Below are 21,668 nucleotides of genomic sequence, written 5' to 3' on the forward strand. Positions count from 1 at the left end.
AGAAATGCAAGGGAGTCTGGGATATCTAGCCTGAATAATCACCAGTGGCCTTTAATACAGCATTTTTCCCAAAGAACTTTACAGGCTATAGGCTCATGTTTCAGCTATGAAGTATTGCTGTCATCAGGATGGCAACCAATTGGTGCACAGTACGCAGCACAACCATGGGTGTGGGGAGGATTTAGGCAAAGAGATGAGTTCTTTGTCTTTCCAAAAGTGCCATGAGGTCTTCAACAGCCACGCAGAGGACCTTAGTCTTTAAGGTCTTATTTGTAGATGGCTGCACAATGCACTGCCTGGAGCTTGACTGATCCACCTAGAAAGATGAGGAAGTAAATTGACCCTGTTGGGACTTGAATCTGAACACCCAGAGAATCTGGGTAATTCAGATCTGATGTATATGTCATTAGCCATCCCCTCAGACGGAGCATTCACCCCAGGGCAGATCATTCTTTGAAATACATGGCTGCGCATTCCTCAGTTGGTAGGATTTTTTTTCCTCTTCGTTTTCAGGATTCTCCTTTAAGTATGAACAGGAGTGGGTCGGGCTGGGTCATAGGCCAGGCTGCTGCTCCAAAGAGCAGGGCACAGTGGATGTACATGCACAGCTCAAATATTACTCGTATGATTGGATACATCATGAACCATGATAGGTAGAAGAAGCTGCCATACATCAATCAAAGCTGGAGTGTCCAACTTTCCAGTGATGTATATAATCAGTCTCTATCATCATTGGTTCACCTGAGATGTTCCTTGAAACAGTCACAGATCCACCAGCCCAGGAAAAAGTTTATTTGGCCCAGAGAAATAGTTTTAAAATTAAACATTTGCCCTAAACCCCAACAGAACTGATCACCTTGCCTAAAGAAATATAACTTATTCACTAGGCTAAGGTGGCATGGTCTTTGGTTACTGTCCAAAGGAATTTAGATGTGCCATGCAGCAAGCATCCCCATAGACAACCTCGCCGGATTTAGGAGAAGAGGTTATAAACAGGCAACGTTCCAAAAAATATAGTGAATGCCATAAAATGCTGCAGTGAACAAAATGATACCGGCTTCATTCCTATCTTATTTCTTTTGAAATCTGACAGCTTCTTTAAGACTAGACATGTGTATCTGTCTAAGCACCACTTAGTCACTTGCAACAGGGTAAATGTGGCCCCAGTAAGTGGAACTGATGATATCGTTGCTCCTTTTTCTGAGACCAGTATTGCCCCCTTGCCTGGCAGTAGCAGAATTCCAAGGCCTTGCTGGGTGTTTTCCAGGGAAGGGGAAATCAGTGAAGCAGAGTCTGGGTATACCCAAAGTGTCACTTGTTTTATTTACGCACATATACCAATTCTGGAAAAGAGATGATCAAACAGCATCCAGGACAATCTCTTCTTTCAGGAATCTCAGCCAACACCAATGCCCGGTTCCCAGGGAGCAACTCTGACTCAAGAACTGACTCCAGTGAGAGACCAAAGCAGAGAGCAAACTCTGTTGCTGCTCACAAAGTTTCCTCTTTGGAGCCTTGCAAAACAAACAGGCATTTCTTTTCAGACTAAAAACTTGTTCACACGTTAAGAAAAAGAACTGGGAAACTGATGTGAAACAGCACCACCTGGTCACTTTTACCATAATGATATTACCATCCCAGTTAAACAGCATCCATTGCCCTTCATCTCTGTCTCCTGAGAAATATCCCAGTGAAAGAGTTGTCCAGGTTAAATGGAATATTTTGCACTGTATTGTCCACTAGATGGAGTCTATATGTTCAGCAGAAACATATAGTGAAATTGATGTTAAAATTGAATTTGTATTGGTCAAACTAGCTTTTTCAAAAGATGAATACAAAGCTGCATTAGTTGAAAACTGTGGGGGAAGGGGAAATCACAAAGTGGTGTTGATTTTGTTTCAGAGAGTTCAAAATGGACAATTTTTGTTCAATAAAATCTGGGGTTTTGGTAAATGAAAAATATTGATGATCATATTTCAGGTCATGAAAAATGAAAAAAGTCAATGACAACATTTATGCAAAAAAATTGTTGGGGGGAAAAAACGACCATTTTTTGAGGGGAAAAACCTTTGAAAAATGTCGATCAGCTCAAACATAAAAGCTTTCAGTCGTCAACTAAATGTGTTCTGCAGGCACTTAGTGGGTTTAGGTGCACACATCCTGTTTGACTGTCAATGGGTCTGTTCCTAAATCCCTTGGGTATTTTTGAACACCTCTCCCTTAATTTCCTGTTTTTTGTCATGAGACCCGGGTTCAATTCCCAGCTCTACCACTGCTCTGCTGGATAACTTTTGGCAAGTTACTTCCTTCCCCGTGCCTCAGTTTCTCCATCTATAAAATGGGGGGAATGATGCTGATCTGCTTTGCGAAGTGCTTTTGGGTCCACTGATGAAAAGTGCTATTGAAGAGCTAGGTCTCCTTATTATTTTAAAGTGAGAGTGCTAAGACTTAGTCTACATTTTTTGATCTGTCTTATTATTTGTATTGCAGTAGTGCCTGGCAGTCCTGGATCAGGACCCCACTGTGCTAGGCACTGTACAAGCACAGACCAAAAGGACAGTCCCTGCCCCAAAGACATTTTCTCCAGAAATAGGGCACAGAAGTAATTCTCCCCCCATCCCTACCTCTCAGTGAGCAGCATTTTAAGCCTCCTATTTCATTTTGAGAAGAACTGTTGAGTTTAGGAGGGATTATCCCATTCCTACAGGAATATGGAGACCTCTTCCATCTTTTCCCCATCACGCACAAAGAAACAGTAAGTTCAGATGCATGGTTCTAGCGGTGAAAAATAATAATAAAGCCTAGCTGTTATATTGTGCTTTTCATCAGTAGATCTCAAAGCGCTTTACAAAGGAGGTCAGTATTATTATTCCCCTTTTACAGATGAGGGACACTGAAGTACAGAGGGGTGAAGAGACTTCCCCAAGGTCACCGAAGAGAGTGGCAGGGGTAGGAATAAAACCAGGTCTTCTGAGTCCCAATCCAGTGCTCTATCCGCTAGTCCACACTGCTCTAAAGAGTTTGAATGCTTGGGTCATTTTGAGAGGGGGTGAATCATCTCAGGTTTTTGTTAAAAGTAGCATAGTCTGGTGGTTAGAGAAAGGGACTGGAAGGTGTGACTCCTACCTCTGACACTAGCTTGGCATGGGACTTTGTTCAAGGTACATCACCGCCCTGTGCCTCAGTTTCCCCACCTGTAAAACAATGGGGGTAATGCTGATCTACTTCACAGTAGCTGTGTGATAATTAATATTTGTAAAGTAGCTCTAAAATCCTTGCCTTATAATAATTGCTGCTTTTTATTAGGTTGAACCAATTTTATTATTTATTTATTGTTTATTTTAAGCCTCATGATTTTGGAGGGGCCTGACTCATGGCAATGCTGAGTTAGTTTTATATGGTGGTTTTGGGATGACTTATCTCATTCTGGCCACCCACTACTTCGTAGTCTTCATTCCCAGTCATGGTCCACCCCCCACACTTCAGTATTACAGGCCCATCCAATGCAACCTCTAAGGTCAATGCAGGGCAGCCCTTCTTTACTTGAACGTGTGTAAGTTAGAAGAAATACCAATCCTGTGATAACATGGAAACTCCCTGGCTCTCCCGCTCTTATCTTTGCTCCAGTCAGAGTGAGGTTCGGGAGCTTTGGTCTCGTCTCCGGAAAGAACAGCCAGATCTCTTGGCCAACTTTGAGGAGTTCCTGTTCCATGTTTCATCGTATATCAGGGAGGTGCATTATGAGAAGGAATCCATGGAGCAGGCACTGAAGAGGTAAGAAGGCCTCCAGGGCAGCTGGAAACCAGCTGGTACTCATTTAGATGCAACCTGACTCATTGCCTTATCCCAAAATGCAAGGAGAAACCGGCGGAGGCTGGGATTAAGGAAGAAAAGGAGACTTCTGTGCCATGTATAATACTGCATTGACTCTCTTAGCCTATTCCCTCCAGATTTGGGCATTAACATCTAGCCAGAGTCCTAACTCCAATTTATGTGGTTTTCTCCTTGCAGAGAGGAAGGATGGTCTAGTGAGTAGGGCACCAGTGTAGCACTTAGGAGACCTCTGTCACTGAATTCCTGTGTGACCTTGGGCAAGTCATGTAGTCTCTCTGTGCCTCAGTTCCCCATTTGTAATATGGGGATAATCATACTGACAAGCCTCACAGGAATGGTGTGGAGATAAATACTTTAAAGATGGTGAGCTACTCAGATACTATGTGGAAGCCATATTAAGTACCTAAGATGGATGACTCTAATAAATAAAACTGTGTGCAAATAAATATGCTCCCATGGATGTCGAGTGGCCATGAAATCCCTTATCAGTGTATGTAAACCCAGGTGCTTGGGGTAATACCAATAAGCTATTAGTGTGGATTCTAAATTAAATCTGTATCCTCCTATTTGAGAATAAAGATTTCCCACTCCCTCTCCTTCTTTATTTCTCCTTCTTTTCCTTTCACATTCATTCTCAGTCTCCCTCCCTCACACGCTCTTTCTCCTTGGTAGGAAGGAGACAGACCACGACAGAGAAGTCAGGTGTCTTTATGAAGAAATGGAGCAACAGATCAAAGCGGAAAAGGAACAACTGCTCTGCCAGGTAAATCCTGCCTGGCCATTTCCTCCCTACACGTGCTCAGCTGGGCATGCATTTTGATTAATAAATGAGGCAAATATTTGGTTTCCTCTGCATTTGCAAGGGCAGTGACCCTGTTAACTCTGCTCCCCGTGTGACTTCTGTTGAAATCTTCAGTGGCCTTGTTCTTCTACTGGTGCAAGGATCTGTGTTAGCTGGAGGAGACTGGGCCAGGACACCCCCTGTTGCAGTGCTCATGGTGCATCTCAGGAACCTCAGTTAATATGCTCTGACACTGACGACAGCTACCGCCTAATCTGGGCTTCACTTTTTATCTCTGCCTTGTTGGAAGGTTGTGGTCTCTGCTCTCAAGGGGCCTGAAGAACACCCTCTTGTTTTCAATGCAGAAGAAGTTAATTGTGGAGTGTCCTTTTCTCATCTGTGATATTAGCCAGCTTGAGAGGGACTATTGAGATTTCATTTGGTATGGGGAAATTAGCATGAGGGAAGACTATAAAGACAACCAGAACCATCTTTTAGAAGAACTGCTGTGTGTCTTCTGCCCTGCCCTGCCCTCCTCTTCTGTGAGCAACTCCCCTGCAATGAGACTGTTGGAAGAAAGGGACAGCTGTTCCTTGTAAATCTTCTTCAGTGAGAGGCAAAAAATAAATAGAGTTGGGAAATGGGTGGGCCAAGGGATCAGCAACAAGCTTGGATGTTCCCTAGGGAGACTAAACCACCAGGTGGGAAACTGGCTTCAATACAAGGCCCAATGGAGAACCCTACAACTTTCCTGTCTCTGAAGCAGGAGGGGATTGCGGTGGGTCATTTAGTGGCAGGCTCCTGGGCAGCAATGATATTTTGGTCCCTGGTATTGGGAAATGTCAGTCCAGGGTTCTCTGGACAGTATGAAAATCTATGGGTCTTTCCCCTCTGCAGGAATCACAGAGGCACGGCAGGAGCAACGTGCTGCAGAAGGAGCTGCGCAGCAAGGAGCAGGAGCTTGAGAAAATCCTCTACCGACAGAAAAAGGTAACCTGGCCTTCCTGAAGAAATAGGTGCCCCACAGTGTCTTTCTTTAATTCCTTTTTAACTGCCCTTGGCAAGCCTGAAAGCTACCGCCCTGCTCCTGAAGTTGTGCTGAGAGTGGGCGATAATTGGCTGCATTGCACCAGTCAGTCCAGTTCCTGCCTACTGCTCCAGCTAGGCTCTGCCCTGAGCATTCTTGCTGGTTACCACAGTTCATTTAAAAATGCTACTGTATTCCTGTCCCATCCATTTTGGAATCTCCTCTTCTTCCTGCAGGATAATATAATTTGGCGAGGTATGTGCAATAAAGCGCGCACGCGTGTGTGTGTCCGTGTGTGTCCCCTTCCACAATTCTGACCAGCAAAGCCATGCTGAAGAAGCAATTCATGCATGTAAACACCAGCAGCAATTCCCCTTAACCTCTGTGGTTTGTGTTTTCTGTCTCCTTCAGAATAACTCATGGAGTAAAATGCTGCAGCTGGATTTAAAAAGGGTTTGGATAATTTTATGCTACTTCAGTTGTATGTGCTGAAATTGGGGTGCTCCTGTCTCATTCTTCACGGTGGGGTAATCCATAGGCAGACCATGGGCCAAATCCAGACCACAAGATGCTTTTGAATGGATCCTGAAATCTTTTTATTTACTCATCATTATTGTTGACAAGTATCAGGGGGTAGCCGTGTTAGTCTGTATGCATCTGAAGAAGTGGGGGTATTACCCACAAAAGCTTATGCTCAAATATATCTGAAAGTCTTTAAGGTGCCACCAGACTCCTTGTTGTTTTTATCATTATTGTTGTTTTTTTATTATTGTTATTTTCTTTGCTGTCTGGACCTTGACTATACCTTGACCAAGAAATTTGTACCTTGACAAAAAATAGAATACCCCTAATTCGCGGTATTGGTTGATCGTCCACAGGGCCAAGAAGGAATCTTCTCACCTGTTCATGTACCTTCACAAGTGACCATGTGCATTAAGGTGGCCTTTGCTTTCCTCTGAAGCATGAGTATAGGAGGTGTTGTGGTCATGTCAGCAGTGTCCTAGACTGGGAGTTGGGATGCCTGAGTTCTATACCCAGCTCTGGTGCTGATGTATGTGACCATGGGTAATTGACTTAACCTCTCTCTAACTCACATACTTGCCTTCCTTTGTAAAGTGCTTTGAGATCTATGGATTTAAAGCTCTCTGTGAAAGTTTATACCAGACTAGATGGACCACCAAAGCAATCTAATATGGTAAATCCCATACTGAGATGCTTGCAAATCTCCTATGTTGCTTCAGACTATATGTATTCCATTCTGTCATGCTGTAGCTTTCCTAACCAGGAGCATGGGCTTAACCCCAAGCATATCTACTAGCCTATCAGAGGACCCAGTGATACTGGGCCAGCATTCCTACATTCTGCTCTCATAGGCTTCTGGTGTTTGACTTCAGCCACCAGAAATAGGGGATCCCACTTTAATTTAGCCCGACCTCCCACTCACAAGAGGTACTAGTGCTCTGTGACTTACAGGCACCAAACGCTGGCCTGACTCCAACACTGCTGTAATCCTCGTTTCAGCCAGCTGGTCCCCTTTCTATCAAGATAAGGAAGGGCAACGATGTTTACTCTTCCTTGTTATTGTATGGCTACGTCTCTTAAAAGAGTATAGGGAAGAAATAATTGCTCTGGGTCATGTAACGCTATGCTGCTTGGGTAATCGTTGTGTCAATATTTGCGAAGGGTGTGCTCAGCTCCTTATACAATGAATGATATCATTCTGTATGTCAACTGGATGAGAGGGTCTTGCTTTGATCTAATGAGGACTTTCTAAAGGGGAGTCATGAGTAGTAGCCATGTTCTTCAGTGCTTATTAGACCTGTGCCCTTCCCCTCTCTGCCCCCCGCGCACACACGCTGGGTATGTGTATAGGGGTGGGGATGGAGAATAGTGTCCCAGCGCCAGATCCTCAGCTGGCGTAAATTGGCATAACTCTACTGACTTCACTGGAGTTGGGTCAACTTATGTCCTCTGAGGATTTGGCCCCAAATCTTGCACTGCTTCAAGGGCCATGCTCTTACTGAATGACCTAGGCTGGCAACAGCATTATGATAAAGCACTGTGCATCTTACATTAGGAATCTATTACAGTTCCTAATACTGAGGTAAAAATATAGGGGAGCCTCACTCGCTTCCACGTGATAAATGAGATGATAAGCAAAACGTGCAAAGTGTTTTGAAAAAGGGGCAGACAGTGAGATGGCAAAATTTGCAGACAATACAAAACTACTCACCATAGTTAAGTCCAAAGCAAACTGCGAAGAGTTACAAAGGAATCTCACAAAACTGGGTGACTGGGCAACAAAATGGCAGATGAAATTCAGTGTTGATAAATGCAAAGTAATGCACATTGGAAAACATAATCCCAACTACACATATAAAATGATGGGGTCTAATTTAGCTGTTACCACTCAAGAAAGAGATCTTGGAGTCATTGTGGATAGTTCCCTGGAAACATCCGCTCAATGTGTAGCAGCAGTCAAAAAAGCGAACAGAATGATAGGAACCATTAAGATTGAAAGGGATAGATAATAAGACAGAAAATATCATAATGCCACTACAAAAATCCATAGTACACCCCACACCTTGAATACCGTGTGCAGTTCTGGTCACCCCACCTCAAAAAGGATCCATTAGAATTGGAAAAGGTATAGAGAAGGGTAACAACAATGATTAGGGGTATGGAACAGCTTCCGTATAAAGAGCAATTAAAAAACCTGGGACTTTTCAGCTTGAAAAAGAGACGACTAAGGGGGAAGATGACAGAGGTCTATAAAATCATGACTGGTGGGGAGAAAGTGAACAAGGAAGTGTTATTTACCCCTTCACATAACACAAGAACCAGGGGTCCCCCAATGAAATGAATAGGCAGCAGGTTTAAAACAAACAAAAGGAAGTACTTCTTCACACAACACACAGTCACTCTGTGGAACTCATTACCAGGGGATGTTGTGAAGGCCAAAACTATAATGGGTTTCAAAAAAGAACTAGATCCATTCCCAGAGGATAGGTCCATCAATGGCTATTCGCCAAGATGATCAGGGATGTGACCCATGCTCTGAGTGTCCCTAGTCTCTGTTTGCCAGAAGCTGGGAGTGGCCGACAGGGGATGGCTCACTCAATGATTACCTGTTCTGTTCATTGCCTCTGAAGCACCTGGCATTGGCCACAGTCAGAAGACAGGATACTGGGCTAGCTGGACCTTTGGTCTGACCCAGTATGGCTGTTATTAGGTTACTTCCAGAACCGGAATAGATCTTGCCTATGAATAAAAGTGAGAGATACTTCTCTGGTTGCTCTTTCAAGCTCACCCAGCTAGGGGTGTGTGGGTGTGTGTTTAAAGCTCTGTAGATATTCTTCTGACTAGGAACTGCCCATGGATGAAAGCCCATATCAGTAGATAACCATGATGCAGGTCATACACTGTAGCACGCTGTAAACAGTGCGGTCAGTGTCTAGAGGATGGTTCTAAAGTTTAAGTGTACTATTTGATGGCACCAAAGTCCAAGTTAGGGAGGGAAGAGGCATCTTCAGGTGAGTGGAGGGAGGGTATCAAATCAAACAGATAACAAGACCTTGCCTGATATCCACTCACTGTTGGGCATGAAGGGTCTTTTACCTCTTTCCTTGGTGGGGATAGAGGCCCCTTAACCCAGGGGCTAAGGCTAACACAAAGAATAAACGTATCGTGCCAGAGACACTTATGATCTGATGACTACCGAGACTGCAGGAGTGGTTAACCATCCCCAAATCCTCTTGGGGAGAATGCATTTGCAGTTCTGGTCCATGGACTGTGAAACTAAAACAAACAGAGAAGTGGACACAGAAAATATGTCTGATCTGCTTCATCTCCCACCATTGAGATAACCAGGGGAGCAAAATCCTTTCCATGCTAGGGAAAATAGTGGCCCTTACTGGCACAATGAGACCGAATGATAACACTCCCACCTGTGAGGGGATTCTATCAAAGAGGAAAATCACCAGTCTGTAATTGGCAGACTTCATTCCTTTCCACATGGTCCATTTCCTCTTCCTTAGTGAACTGTTGGTTAACTCCTCTGCTAAATGCTTGGGGTCTCGCACGGGGGAACAAGTTCAGGATGCCCTGTGTATCCTGCATGGAAAACTCAGGCTTTTTTAAGGTGTGTGGTTTCGTACCTTGGCACAGATAAATGCAATAAGTAGGAGTGAAGGTTGCTAATGTATGGATCGTCATGACGAAACCCACAGCCAGCAAGGAGGGGGCAGCACGGTCACGTGACAAAACAAGATGAGGGTCAATGTTTGAGTCTCGAGCTCTATGGGTTGACAAGGATTTAGTGATGTGATCCAAAACCCACTGAAGTCAGTGGGAAGACTCCTACTGTCTGCAATAGGCTTTACGTCAGGCACTAGGAGCATGGCAGCAACACTCTTGCAATGCAAGGAAAAGGCGAGGAAGCCCCTTGTGACATGCTGTGGGGATGGCCTATCTCGCTGATGCTTGTGGTGACAGAGACGCAGGCTGAGTAGGGCAGCTGCATATAAGCTGATTGCCCTGTTCCCCTCACCCTGATTTCCATTTATGCACCCGTGATGGCCCTAATCTTGCCTTACACAGCAAGACACGTGTGTTCAGTGGCTGCCTCTCCTAAAGCAGCTCCCTGTTTTGCTCTCCTCCCTCTGCTAGAGAGCTTCCCCATTGCAAATTACCTGCCTAGCGCCTGCTGATTGTATCCAGGGAGAACTCATGCCAATCAGAGGTGCTCATGTCAGTGCTGGCCACGCCAGATGGCAGAGCTGCCGCTTTGGGAGGGGACTCCCTAGTGGTCATATTGAAGTGGCTATATATATATATATATATATATATACATATATATTGCCATAAGTATTCCTGGCTCAGTGTAGCAGACAAACTGCCTCAAACCAATGGCACATTCCTGCCCTGAAAGGATGCTGTCTTAAAGTTGGATTCAGTTTATACACACAGTCCCATGCAGTCATTGCAGCTGGGATTAGGGCTCACTGAAGCTTTTTTGGATGAAAAATAGGGTTTTCAGCTCAGTAAAAATCTGTACGGAAGGCATCTCTGTGTTTTCATCACCACATTTCAATGCTTTTTGCGGGAACTGGAGATCGTTTCTGTTTTCAACCCGACGTTTTTCTTTGTTTTGGTTTTGGTTTTGTTTGTTTGTTTTGTTTTTAAATCAAAATTTTGCCCAGGAGGAAGAATGACCCAACTTCTGACCTGCTTTATCTGGAATTCTTTGGGGAAGAGCTAGGTTTCCAGAAATGGCTTGTAGGAGATGGGAAGGGCTTAGCTGGAAATCCATGCACTAGGCAAATCTGCAGCAAGCAAAATATCAGAGACATTTCGCTCTTTGGGTGTCTTCTGGGTTTTCCTTTGTGTAGATTCCACGACCGGACCAGCTAATGATTCTGCTTTAGATACGTACAAACTTGTTCTTGTTCAGGGCTACGGTAGGGTCCCAGCTAGCCACATGGCTTGAGCAGCACCAAGCAGCTTTATCTAATCAAGGATCAACAGGCATGGAGGAATGTTGGCCATCTGTTAGATAGGGAGGTTTGAAGCGATGGGGTTCAAGTAACTGGGATTCACTGGGTCTGCTCCGGGTGCTTAGCAAGCTAAAACATTTAATCTTTGAGGCTGTCTGCAAGGCTTCCTTAGATATGGGGTCCGCATGTGGCCTTCCAAGAAATCCAGGATGAATGGCCCTTGCTCTAACATACCCCTAGTAATCCAGTGTTTGCACGCACCACCTGTCTCCACCTGGCCTGGTAGAGCAGGCGCAGCATACCATGCTGTGGAGGAGAGCCAGGCTTCACCAGCATAGTTGGATGTTTATATTCCATGGGAGTCTTCTGCCCAGGGATGGCCATGCATGAGATCCTGCCTTATCTCTCGCTATCTTGCTTTCAGATAAGGGTCTGACTTAAGCTTGCAGCAAGAAGGCAGTTCAGAGTACACATCCCCTCCTAGAGGGGCCCTAGCAAGGTTGGCATGTGCATGAGATCAGACCTCACCTTGTCCTTAACTCGACCTCGTGCCCAGGTAATGTAGCACACATCTACTTGTCTCCACAGGGTTAAACTTGGCTCAGCAAGGCGCTTGCCTGTGACATTCTGGTGGTGCATGAAGGCCTGTCAGGGATAGCCCCTGCCAAAGTGCTGTAAACCTTCTCATTCTAGTTTGTAAGCGGGCAGCTGCAAGATGAGATTTAAGGGGTATTTTGAGTGAGATCCAGGCAACCTGACTTCCAGTTCCCTGCTCTAATCATTTCACTCATTGCCTCTGCCAAGCAAACACCTAACCTCAATGTACTCACAAACCTCAATGTACGTCTAAGATCACTGCCTATCAGGCTGACCAATGTTGTCTCATCGTTTCCTTGTGCTCCCCATGTGTCTGCCTGCATCCATCTGTTGTTTCTTGTCTTATACTTACACAGTAAGCTCTCTGGGGCAGCGGCTCTTTTTGTTCTGTTTGTAGAGCACTTGTCAGCCTGGGTTCCTGGGCTGTGACTGAGCTGCAAGGTGCTACTGTCATGCAACCAGTAAATAATAATGTTCTATTCTTGGTGTGGGGTGAGCAGAATTACTGCTGCTTCTCCAGCCTTGACTCTTCCCCTTTGATATTACTGTTCCACAGTGGGGTGCGATTGTGCCACATTTGTGATGCATCAATTGAGAGGGGTCAGCACAGGATAACAGGCTTTGAAATACCCAGCTTGTGGCTTTACGTCACACTGAGTGTAATGCTGACAGCCTATCCACATCCTTGTGGGCAGCTTACCTGGAGCAACTCCTCAATAGCACCTTGTGTATCTGCTTTTCTGGCCCATTATACGGCTGTGGCTTCCTGAATCTGGCAGGTGTCTCTTTTATTATTCTTTGTCTGCCTTTTTCCTCTTTCCCAGCTGGAGCATCAAATACAGTCTCTGAACTCTGAGCAGCTGGAGACCCGGGTGCAGAATGAGCGGCTCCACCTTCTGAATGAAAACCTTCTGGAGCAGCTGGAGAGAAGCAAGTGGGAGCTGGAGGTGGCCAAGGGGCATCTGGAGCGTCTCCAGAAGGAGGCTCAGCGTGAACAGGAACAGAAAGACAGGTATGGCTGGATAGCGGTTACACAATGTGCAGTGGAAGCTGGTAGCTGCTTGTGCAGCATGACTTACCTGGTACCCAGTAGGAAGAGCTGTCTAGTGGTTAAGGAATAGCGCTTGGAAGCTGCAGACCTGGGTTCTATTACGGCTCTGTCATGAGCTCAATACCTGATCTTGGGGAAGACAAGTAATCATCTCCCTGTGGTGGTTTTCTCGCTGATAAAATGTGACACATACTAATAGTCCCCTGCTAGGGGAATTGTGAGGCTAAATTAACGTGTTACTAGCTGCTAGGCTGGAAAGCACCGTACAAGGGCAAAGAATTGTTATTTTTATTTAAAGCAGTAGGGGGGTTTCTTTCATGTGCTCTCCAGTTTATTGTAGCCTCAGCTAGAGAGGTTACAATAATTGTATCGTAACCACTGTGGGGTGCATCTCTTCAGCCTTTACCTAATAATAAGACTTAGTTCTTTGACATAGCAGCTTTTCATCTCATGATGCATTAACAAACAGAGGCAAGTATCATTATCAGTCATGACCCGCGGGTCTCAAACCTGGGCCCACAAGGTTCCTGGGAGCAGCCACTTTCCAACCCTCCACCTGGCAGCAGCTTATATGGGACCTACAAAGCCTAGCCCCAGTGTGGCCCACTGGTGCTACATAAGCCAGCAGCAGGCACCTGTCTGAACAAGTGGGCTCCATCCTGCTCTGGACTGCATGCCTTGTGCTTCCTGCTCCATTTCCTGGCATCTCCATCCAGTTTGACTCTTAGCCTCTACCTTGTGGTTCCTGAACCTCCAGCGTGTGTCCTACTTCTGACCTCCCGGTATCCTGATCAAGCCAATTCTTAATTCCTATATTGTGACTGCAAACTCTGGCTCTAATTACTAGGTTGGGCTGCCCATGACCCAGACGTGACATTATCCCTATTTTATAAGTGGGGTAACTGAGGTGCTGAGAAGGAAAGTGACTTGCCCAAGGACACAGAGTAGGCTAGTGACAGAACTCAGATCTTTCGCTGGCTCCAAAGCCAAGGCTCTATCCACTGAACTATCATTGAAGCTGGCAGGCTTGTACCTTTAGCAACATCACTTGTGTGTGCATGAGGGGGCGGGGGGTTCCATCCTTTCTAATCTTTCACTTAACCTTGTTTCTTTTTCTTCCTTGTTTTCTTTTCCCCTCCCTTCACACAGGGATGTGTTTAGAGTCTCTAAGAACATGCAGAAAGAGAAACAAAGCCTTCTTCGACAGCTGGAGCTCCTCAGGTAAGGGGGGTGTTGAGAAACTGCTACTTCCCTAGAGAGGAGACTAGAGAAGAGGTGGAGAGGTCAGAGGCATTATCCACCCCACAGACAGAAATAGATTCAAAACTCCAGCTGTGCCCAAGAATGCTTGTTTGCTCTGGGAGAGTTCCTTGGCATCCAGAATTAGTGACTCTTTGGGGTGGGAGTTGGGAATCCTCCAACCAATAGCCAAAGGGATTTGGGCTGGTTTGTTAGCTCTGGTCCTCTTCTGGCTAGCTTGTTTCCAGATGTGACAACACTGCCAAAGCACCATACGAATTCTTTGTCTCTCCAGAAAGCTGTAATAATATTGAATGTATTTCGGTGGCATCCATAGATTCACAAAGGGGCCAGTATAATCATCCAGCTTGACCTCCTGCATAACACAGGCCATAGGATGTCACCCAGCAATTCATCCAGTGAAGGGGATTATTCTTTCCTCCTGTTTAAGGGAATACTATGGAGTCCCATTGTTATCTGGACTGAGACCCCCCATCCAACCCATCTGGCAGGAAGGGGATCCTTATTTCCCTAATTAGCTCTCTAGTGTTGGTGTCTGCCCTGCTCCCTAGGAGTGTTTGGTAACCACTCTGCTTCTCTCTCTCTCACCTTCCTTTGGAGCAGAGAGATGAACAAGAAGCTTCGGGATGACAGAGATGCCTTTGAAGCCAAGAAGCTGGTTAGTCTAAGAAAGAAAATCCTAATCCCCAACCACCGCCCTTTCGACTGCTGCTGTTATTGTCATCATTCGGGGGCCCTGCACTTCCACGGGGGACACTGACCCAAGCATCTGAGGCCTGGTGTAGCACCTTAGACTTCCACGCACTTCTCCTGTTCTGGAGAGTGCCGTGCAGATTACATTCAAGCTGGTGGGATGGGGCTGCTGGAGTCCACTGTCCTGTGGCAGTGGTGAAGGGGGAGCCCAAGTGTGGGGACCAAGGGAGTTTGTGATTGAGCCAGGGAATTCAAGGCCAGGAGGACATTGGTGCTGAATCCCACGCCGGAGGTCAGGCTGTGTTAGCCTGAATGGTGATGATGGGGTAGAGTCCAGCGAGATTGTCTGCCTGCCGGCACCCATCTCTGCAGCCTCCAGGGCCCATTTGAGTTAATAGCAAGTAGTACTGCCTGGCCCCTCCGTCCTTTGTGCCAGCCGCTGCCAGCCTGGTCCCAGCCCTATCCCTGTCAAATGTGCTGCACAGACATGCAACAGCAAGCCCTCAAGGAGGGGGATGGGGCTCAGACCCCATAAAGGAAGGGGAACAGCACCACTGGGTTCACTGTGGGCCTCATCTGCATCACCTTCGCCTACAATCTGATCGTCTTGAAGATGCAGCCTTGGATGGGGGGTGAGCTGAGCAATTGGCACCATATGATGTATGAGGCAGGCGGGCTCACCAGCATCCCAGCATTTACTTAAAGGCTGGATGGCCTCCCAGACTAGTAAGAGCGTGTGGTGTAGGTGGACGTCCTTGTGGGCCCTTCATTCATCTTGCAGCAAAGCTCCTTTCCCCTCCCCTTCACCCACACTTGGATCCATCCTTGCAACCAGGGGTCATCTTCCCCCAACCTTGCCACCGTGTTCCACTGGTGAAGATGTGGAGGGGACGGCCTTCCAGCAATGTCAATGAGCATGCAAGGAGGGGATGAAGCAAAGCGGAGGGCTGGGGTAAGGAGGATCCAGCAAGTCCAAGCCAGGCTGGCACTTGGGTAGGGGTCAGTAAAACCAGCAAGACCAGCCTGATGACATGTGACTGGGATCAGTTCCAGGGGTCCCGTCTATGCTTTGGCTGCGAGCTGCTCCTCCTGGAAGAAAGGCTGGAGTAAAATCCAAAGAAGGAAGGGCTTGTTTCAGAACAACGTAATTGCATTGACGATTTCCTCTGGGGGTCAGGGGGCGGGATTTGTTTCTGAACCCTGCATGGGGAAGCTGCTAATCGCGTGCGTGAGTGTTGTGGTGCAAGTTGGTGGTGGGTAGCCAGCCACAATCTAGACCATAGCTGGAATCCACCCTGTCAGAGCACACAGTTCCAGCTCTGCCTGTGTCCTGGGTGAAAAGTGTCAGCTAAGCCATCTGGAGGAGGTACCAGCTCACCTCTTCCAGAGGAACCGGAGTGGCTGCTGCACCAAGAGCTGGTATGCAGTCATTCAGGATATCCAGTCCAGTTGCTGGCTTTATCATAGGGATCACATGGCATGTTCGCATACTGCCTTCTCCTGGAAAAATAACCCAATAAAAACAGATCACCGTATTGCAGAGTCCAATGCAAACAGGGGGGGGAAATGGTGCTTTTACCTTTTTCACTATATTCTGCTTCAATGCCAGGCCTTTCCGTCACACCTACCCAGACTGCTGAGCTCCAGTGGTTGTTGGGATGATAACCACCCTCTTGGCATCCTAGCTGTTCTTCTTAATGATCTGTTGTGTCAAGGAAACCTCCCCCCTGGCTCCTTTTACCTTGATTTCAAACGGGGGCAGTTGTACTGGTGCAAGGCACTTGTGACACCGGTGCAGCTTATTTGCACCGGTTCAGTGGCATTGGTGTACCTATATGAATAATCTCCCAGTGTGGACAAGGCTTTAGCATCCCCTCCCCCTGCCGAGAGGTTCATCTCAGTTTTCAGCCTGTTGTGGTATCAGCCTGTTCTCGTCCTCCACCAGTATGAAGGAAGTCAGGGCCTGGTTTTTCTGATGTTAAATAAAATGGGGGGAAGGACCCTCTTTGAGGCAGTCTGTATAGCCTAAAGAGCAGAAGCAGAATCCGTTTGTGTTGTTTTGTTTTAGAGCCGTTCAGAGGAATACTACAAACACACCTCCACTCTAAGATATTTCTGCCCTAGAAGTGTGGGGCTCATCTCGCTTAGCTGGGTTTTTTAAATGTGGTTTAATTGACGGGGGTGATGGCAATAGGAAAAAAGTTAGCAACTTATTTAGGAAACAGTCACAGACACCATTAAAGAGGCCAGTAAAAGCTTCTGTACTGAACATGGGGCGCCTGAGGTATGGACTGTCTTGGAGACTGGAATCTGTCCCCGAGCCCCGACCTGGGCGTTGCATTGAAACCTCAGCCACACCCAAAACGACAGGTCAGGAGAAAACACTGATCCGTTTCTTGCCATATTTCTTTATTTTGGGAATTTGGGGGCCAGATCCTCATCGGGTGTAAATCAGCAGAGTTCAAATGAAGTCAGTGAGGTGGGGCTGATTTATATCAGACCCATTTTTCTAGCCCTGTGTGTGAAATGTTACTGTATAGAGTTAGCGACCAAAACCTCAGTTACCCATAGGCTTAGATTCAACATAGATTGCAGTCAAAACCTGCTCCAGAAGAAAAGCCAGGTCAGCACTCAGGCAAGACCAGGCTACTTCAGCTGTTACAACAATAGTTGGGTCTCTTATTTTGAGGCATTCAGACATTTAGCTGTTGTTTGTGTGTGTATGAGTGTGCATGCATCTATATGTAATATATATGACACGTATTTAAAATCATGAGCCAGGTGCTGTGGTATGGCTGATGCACAGAGTCCAGTTCAGGGGTATGCACACAGAGGCATGTGCTGCTCCTGCTATAGCTCTGTCCAGGGCTGATCCCCTTGTACTGCATTAGAGCAACTGGGGGCTGCTCTGACTTGTGCCAGCTGTAACAGGCCCATGAGGCTGAAATGCAGCCTAAGAACAGCGTGGCACAAGGTACTGCCTGGTAGCAGGGAGGGGGAATGGTGTAAGAACCCTGACATCAGCTGTGTACCACCGGCCAATCAACGTCCCGCTGCTTTAAGAGCAGATTGTACTGATGGTATGGTGCAAAGAAAATCTGTCCTTCAAGAGAGAATTGGTAATCTGGGCAGGTTATAATGGGAACTGCATTCGAAGTCTGAGGCATGTATTGCAGACACAGGGCTTTCTTTCCACGGTGAACCCTTAGCAGCGGGACAGGGGGTGGGGACTTCAGACTTCCCAGCCTACTGTTTCTATTAATATTGGAGCTTGCTGCTTTTAAACCCAGGGGTTCTGGTGGTCAACCAATCCACATCTCATTTCAATATGAAGTCATTCAAGGCCTGTGAGGCTGTCAGGGGCATTGATTTGCCACAGATCCATTACAGGGACTCTACCTCCTGGAATGTGATGCAAGTTCTAGCCATCGGCAGCAGCAACAGGGCGTTTTCTATCTGGTCTTTTCTGTGGTTCTGGCATGTGTGTTTAAACAGAGCCCCTCGTGGAGAGGGAATGTATCTATTTTGTAAATATGCAAAAATAATTTAAAAATTTAGTTCTTTGTAAAGCTTAGGAAGGATAATGTTATTTCCGTGAAATGAAGGTGCAAGGAACAAGCACATGGGCTAGAGCGAGGGGTATAGGACTGTATGTGCCTAATTGCAACAAGAACCCTGATCCTCTGCACTCTTTTAGGAAGGGTTTTATCCCTCGTTCTTCCGAAAAGCTTCTAACATTGCCACGGGCATGGTTGTGCAGTCCATGCTAACATGGTGTGGCTTTGCATCGCCCTCTAGTGGCTTGACCACACACACAGGTTTATGAGCAAACAGCTGAGCCTTCAGCAGAAGCAGTACATTGTGCTTTTAAATCCGGAAGTCCCAGGTTTGATCCCCAGCCATGCTGTTATATTTGTATGGTGTGTGTTAGCAAAGGTGCTGTCCCGATCAGGCAAGATTCCTCTATTCACCACTAGTAAGGCACTGGGACCTAAACTGCCAGGACATGCCAGCAGAGGAATGTGAATGAGAAGTAGAGGACATGCCTTCCCTTCCCCCCATAGTAGGTCTTTGCATTCTGTTGTCTTCATGGAATCCTGGGCATTGTGTATTGTCCAGTTGTGATGTCATGTTTGTGTCTGTACCATCTATGTGAAAAGCCAAAGTTACACGAAGCCAACAAGCCAATAAAAGCCTGATGAACCAATGGGAAAAAAAAAAAATCCCAGCAACTGTCTCTCTTTTTTTAGAAATAGGTATTTATTTAGTAGGTAGCGTTTACTCTCTGGGTAGGGCTGGCTGGTAACAGATTACCCAGGAGTCACCTGAGCTCCCAAGGTGACTGACGGGCTCTGCGGGATTGCCTGAGGTGCATGTGACATGTGGGATGGGATGGCTGCATGGTTCCAAGCGCTGAGAGCACTCAAATTTCAGCTGCTATTCCCAGTCGGACCCTTGCATGTTTTCTCCTCCCGCTGTGGCTGAGTGTCTCCTGTGCTTTGCTTCACCCTGGGAGGAACACTTGAACCACATTCTGATATGAGCTTCAGGAAATGGGCTACCAAGACCTTATGGTGGGGGACACGTGCTCTGTGGCTGTCTGAGAATCAGGGCCCTCCTGATATAAACTAGCCTCCGACAGAACTCCTTTTTTATAACCAGATACCATCAGCCCTAGGGCATGACGGGGTTTATATTTAAATCCCTTTCCTCTGCCATGCTCTGGAAATAGAACCAGCTGACGTCCCCCTGCAAAGCAGGCTGTTTTTGCTGGTTTCCGTGGGCGTGGGATCTGGTCTCAAACGTTTATTTTCTGTGGTAATATTTTTTTAACTTGCAGTTCAGCTTAGCCCTGTAGGCAAGGGAGGCCATCGACTCCAGAGGACCATTTTAAAATACCACTGATTTAGAGTTCCTGTCCCCTGAGAAGCTACTGTCCACATTTGATTATATTTTTAAAAAATTGCCTTGGGATGAGCTTTGGGGGGAAGGGTTGTTTGAGGGTGGGGCGTGGGGGGGTTTCTTACTTGGGGGGTGGGAGCAGGTAAACAGCCCAGCCTAGGCTATATGCATGTGAAGCTCAACCCCTGGGAGCACTTAGCGTGAGCCACTTGCAGGGGTTCTCTTAGTCAAGAAGAGCTGCTCCTGCAGATGTAGGGTAGGTTAAAAACCCACTTCCACATCCTCCTCCTCCTTTCTCCCCCCCAAAAAAATCTTGTGTTTGTGTCTGTAGGCCTGCAAAATGATGTGTAATCTGGAGACGAGACCTCACCCCTCCCCTTAGCCAGCATATGGATCACACTTCCTCGTCTGTGTGTGGTCTCATTTGTTGTGGCTGGTGGGTGGATGAGGGCAGGCTGATCCAGTGGTTAGCAAGCTAGCTTGAGATTAAGGAGACCTGGGTTCAATTTCCCTGCTCTGCCATAGACGCCCCAGCCTGCCCTCGGGCAAGTCCTTGAGGTTCTCTTTGTGGGAATGACTCTACCTCACAGACGTGTTTATTTTCTTTAATATTTTTTCCTGTGCTCTCTGGGAAGCTGGCTGCAGGGAAGGGACCAGTCAGACAAGTCTAAAAATGAGAAATGCCATTGAAAAGTTGCAATGGTGTGTGGTATTACTTTAGGTGGACTAGAGGGGGTCCCAAGATATTAACGTAAGCCAGTCATGTCCAACATTAAACAGTGTTTGGGATTGTTATACTGAGACCTCGGCCTGCTTAGCACCATGGCAAACATACCATTTAAACTCCTTTTAACCTTTAATTAAAGATAAAGAAAAGAAAAAAACAGTTAAAGCATTTGAGACATCAAGCATTAAACAAGGGTATGATTTTAAGAACATCCCTTGGTCCCTTTCCCTTCAGCTGGAGTGCGATTTTAGAAGGGGAAAACCCCCGTGTCTGACAGTCTCTTAGGTGGGATCAAAGACAGTCAGAACTGTCCTTTTGAGTAAAAGAGAAGTTAGTTGAGATGAGCTATAACTGTTGCTGCCACTGTTAGGCTAATCGCATTTCACCTCAGGGATTCTGCTATAGCTGGTAGGGGTGGTGATGTCATCTGGGTCCCTCCCTCTGGCCTGGTGTGGGGCAGGACATCTCTCAGGATTAGGACGACGAAGGTGCGAGGTCCCAGGCGACAGTAGAGGTGGCAGCGAAGATGGTAAAGCTACCTCCAGTAGCCTCCATCTCTTCTTCTATTTTCTCCCCCCCAAGTCTCTCTCTTTAAGGACCCACAAAGGGAATGATGGGTAGAATAGCCCACCCCCTTGTTGGTTGCTCAACCCATAATAGCTGCCACACTGATTTTGGTTCATTGCTTTCCAAGTCCCCATCTTCTGTTGTTACCAAGCATGAGTTCAGCATAGTTCTATCAATGTGGCCTTTTTGGTTTGAACTCGGTTAGTCTCTGGTTCTCTTGCACCTATTTATAACAGTCATTGTTGACAACTTGACCGACTTTCCACCAACATTAGTTATTAAAGGTTATTGTAACAGCTTGTGAATGCATGTCTTACAAGTGAACTCCCGCCTCTGGTAACTTTGTCGGCTCAATTATCACAACAGCTGCCCAGTGAAAATTTCTCCATAGACACACATGCATGTTGCTACCGAAGCCCCTATTGGAGAAGTGATTTTTCTCACCTGCTGTTCCTATGGAGTATGTGTGGCTTTCTGCCTAGTAAAAGCAGGAGGAGGTCCTGGCACAGGTCCCCTTTGAGCCGCAATCTCCCTCCATCTGCTGCAATCCCTACATGGGATGGAACTAGGTGAACAGGTGTGCAGCAGTTGTGATTAAGAACAGAATGTGTGCAGTAACCACAATCTCGAGCGTTATGAAACACTGAGCCATACAGAAGAGCGGTGTGACTCCCTACTTAACAGGAAATGCCTGTTTGCTATAATCCTTCCAATCGTGACACCGCCTTTACCAC

At 46.5% G+C, this 21,668-nt stretch overlaps 1 protein-coding gene across 6 annotated transcripts in view; it reads left to right on the top strand.

The window, feature by feature from the left end:
- The window catches only part of CRACR2B (calcium release activated channel regulator 2B), a 90,341-nt gene that overhangs the window by 39,706 nt on the left and 28,967 nt on the right, over positions 1-21,668 (top strand). For all 6 annotated transcript variants that reach the window (XR_012159316.1, XR_012159314.1, XR_012159317.1 and 3 more), the window contains exons 5-10: positions 3,628-3,774; positions 4,507-4,597; positions 5,513-5,605; positions 12,559-12,746; positions 13,935-14,006; positions 14,649-14,703. Coding sequence is in view for 3 of the 6 variants with exons in the window: in XM_073347165.2 (XP_073203266.1) it covers positions 3,628-3,774; positions 4,507-4,597; positions 5,513-5,605; positions 12,559-12,746; positions 13,935-14,006; positions 14,649-14,703 (646 nt within the window). In the remaining 3 variants the exon portion in view is untranslated. The remainder of the gene's footprint in view (positions 1-3,627; positions 3,775-4,506; positions 4,598-5,512; positions 5,606-12,558; positions 12,747-13,934; positions 14,007-14,648; positions 14,704-21,668) is intronic.

The sequence above is a fragment of the Lepidochelys kempii genome, chromosome 6, assembly GCF_965140285.1.
Source record: "Lepidochelys kempii isolate rLepKem1 chromosome 6, rLepKem1.hap1, whole genome shotgun sequence".
NCBI classification, from domain to species: domain Eukaryota; kingdom Metazoa; phylum Chordata; order Testudines; family Cheloniidae; genus Lepidochelys; species Lepidochelys kempii.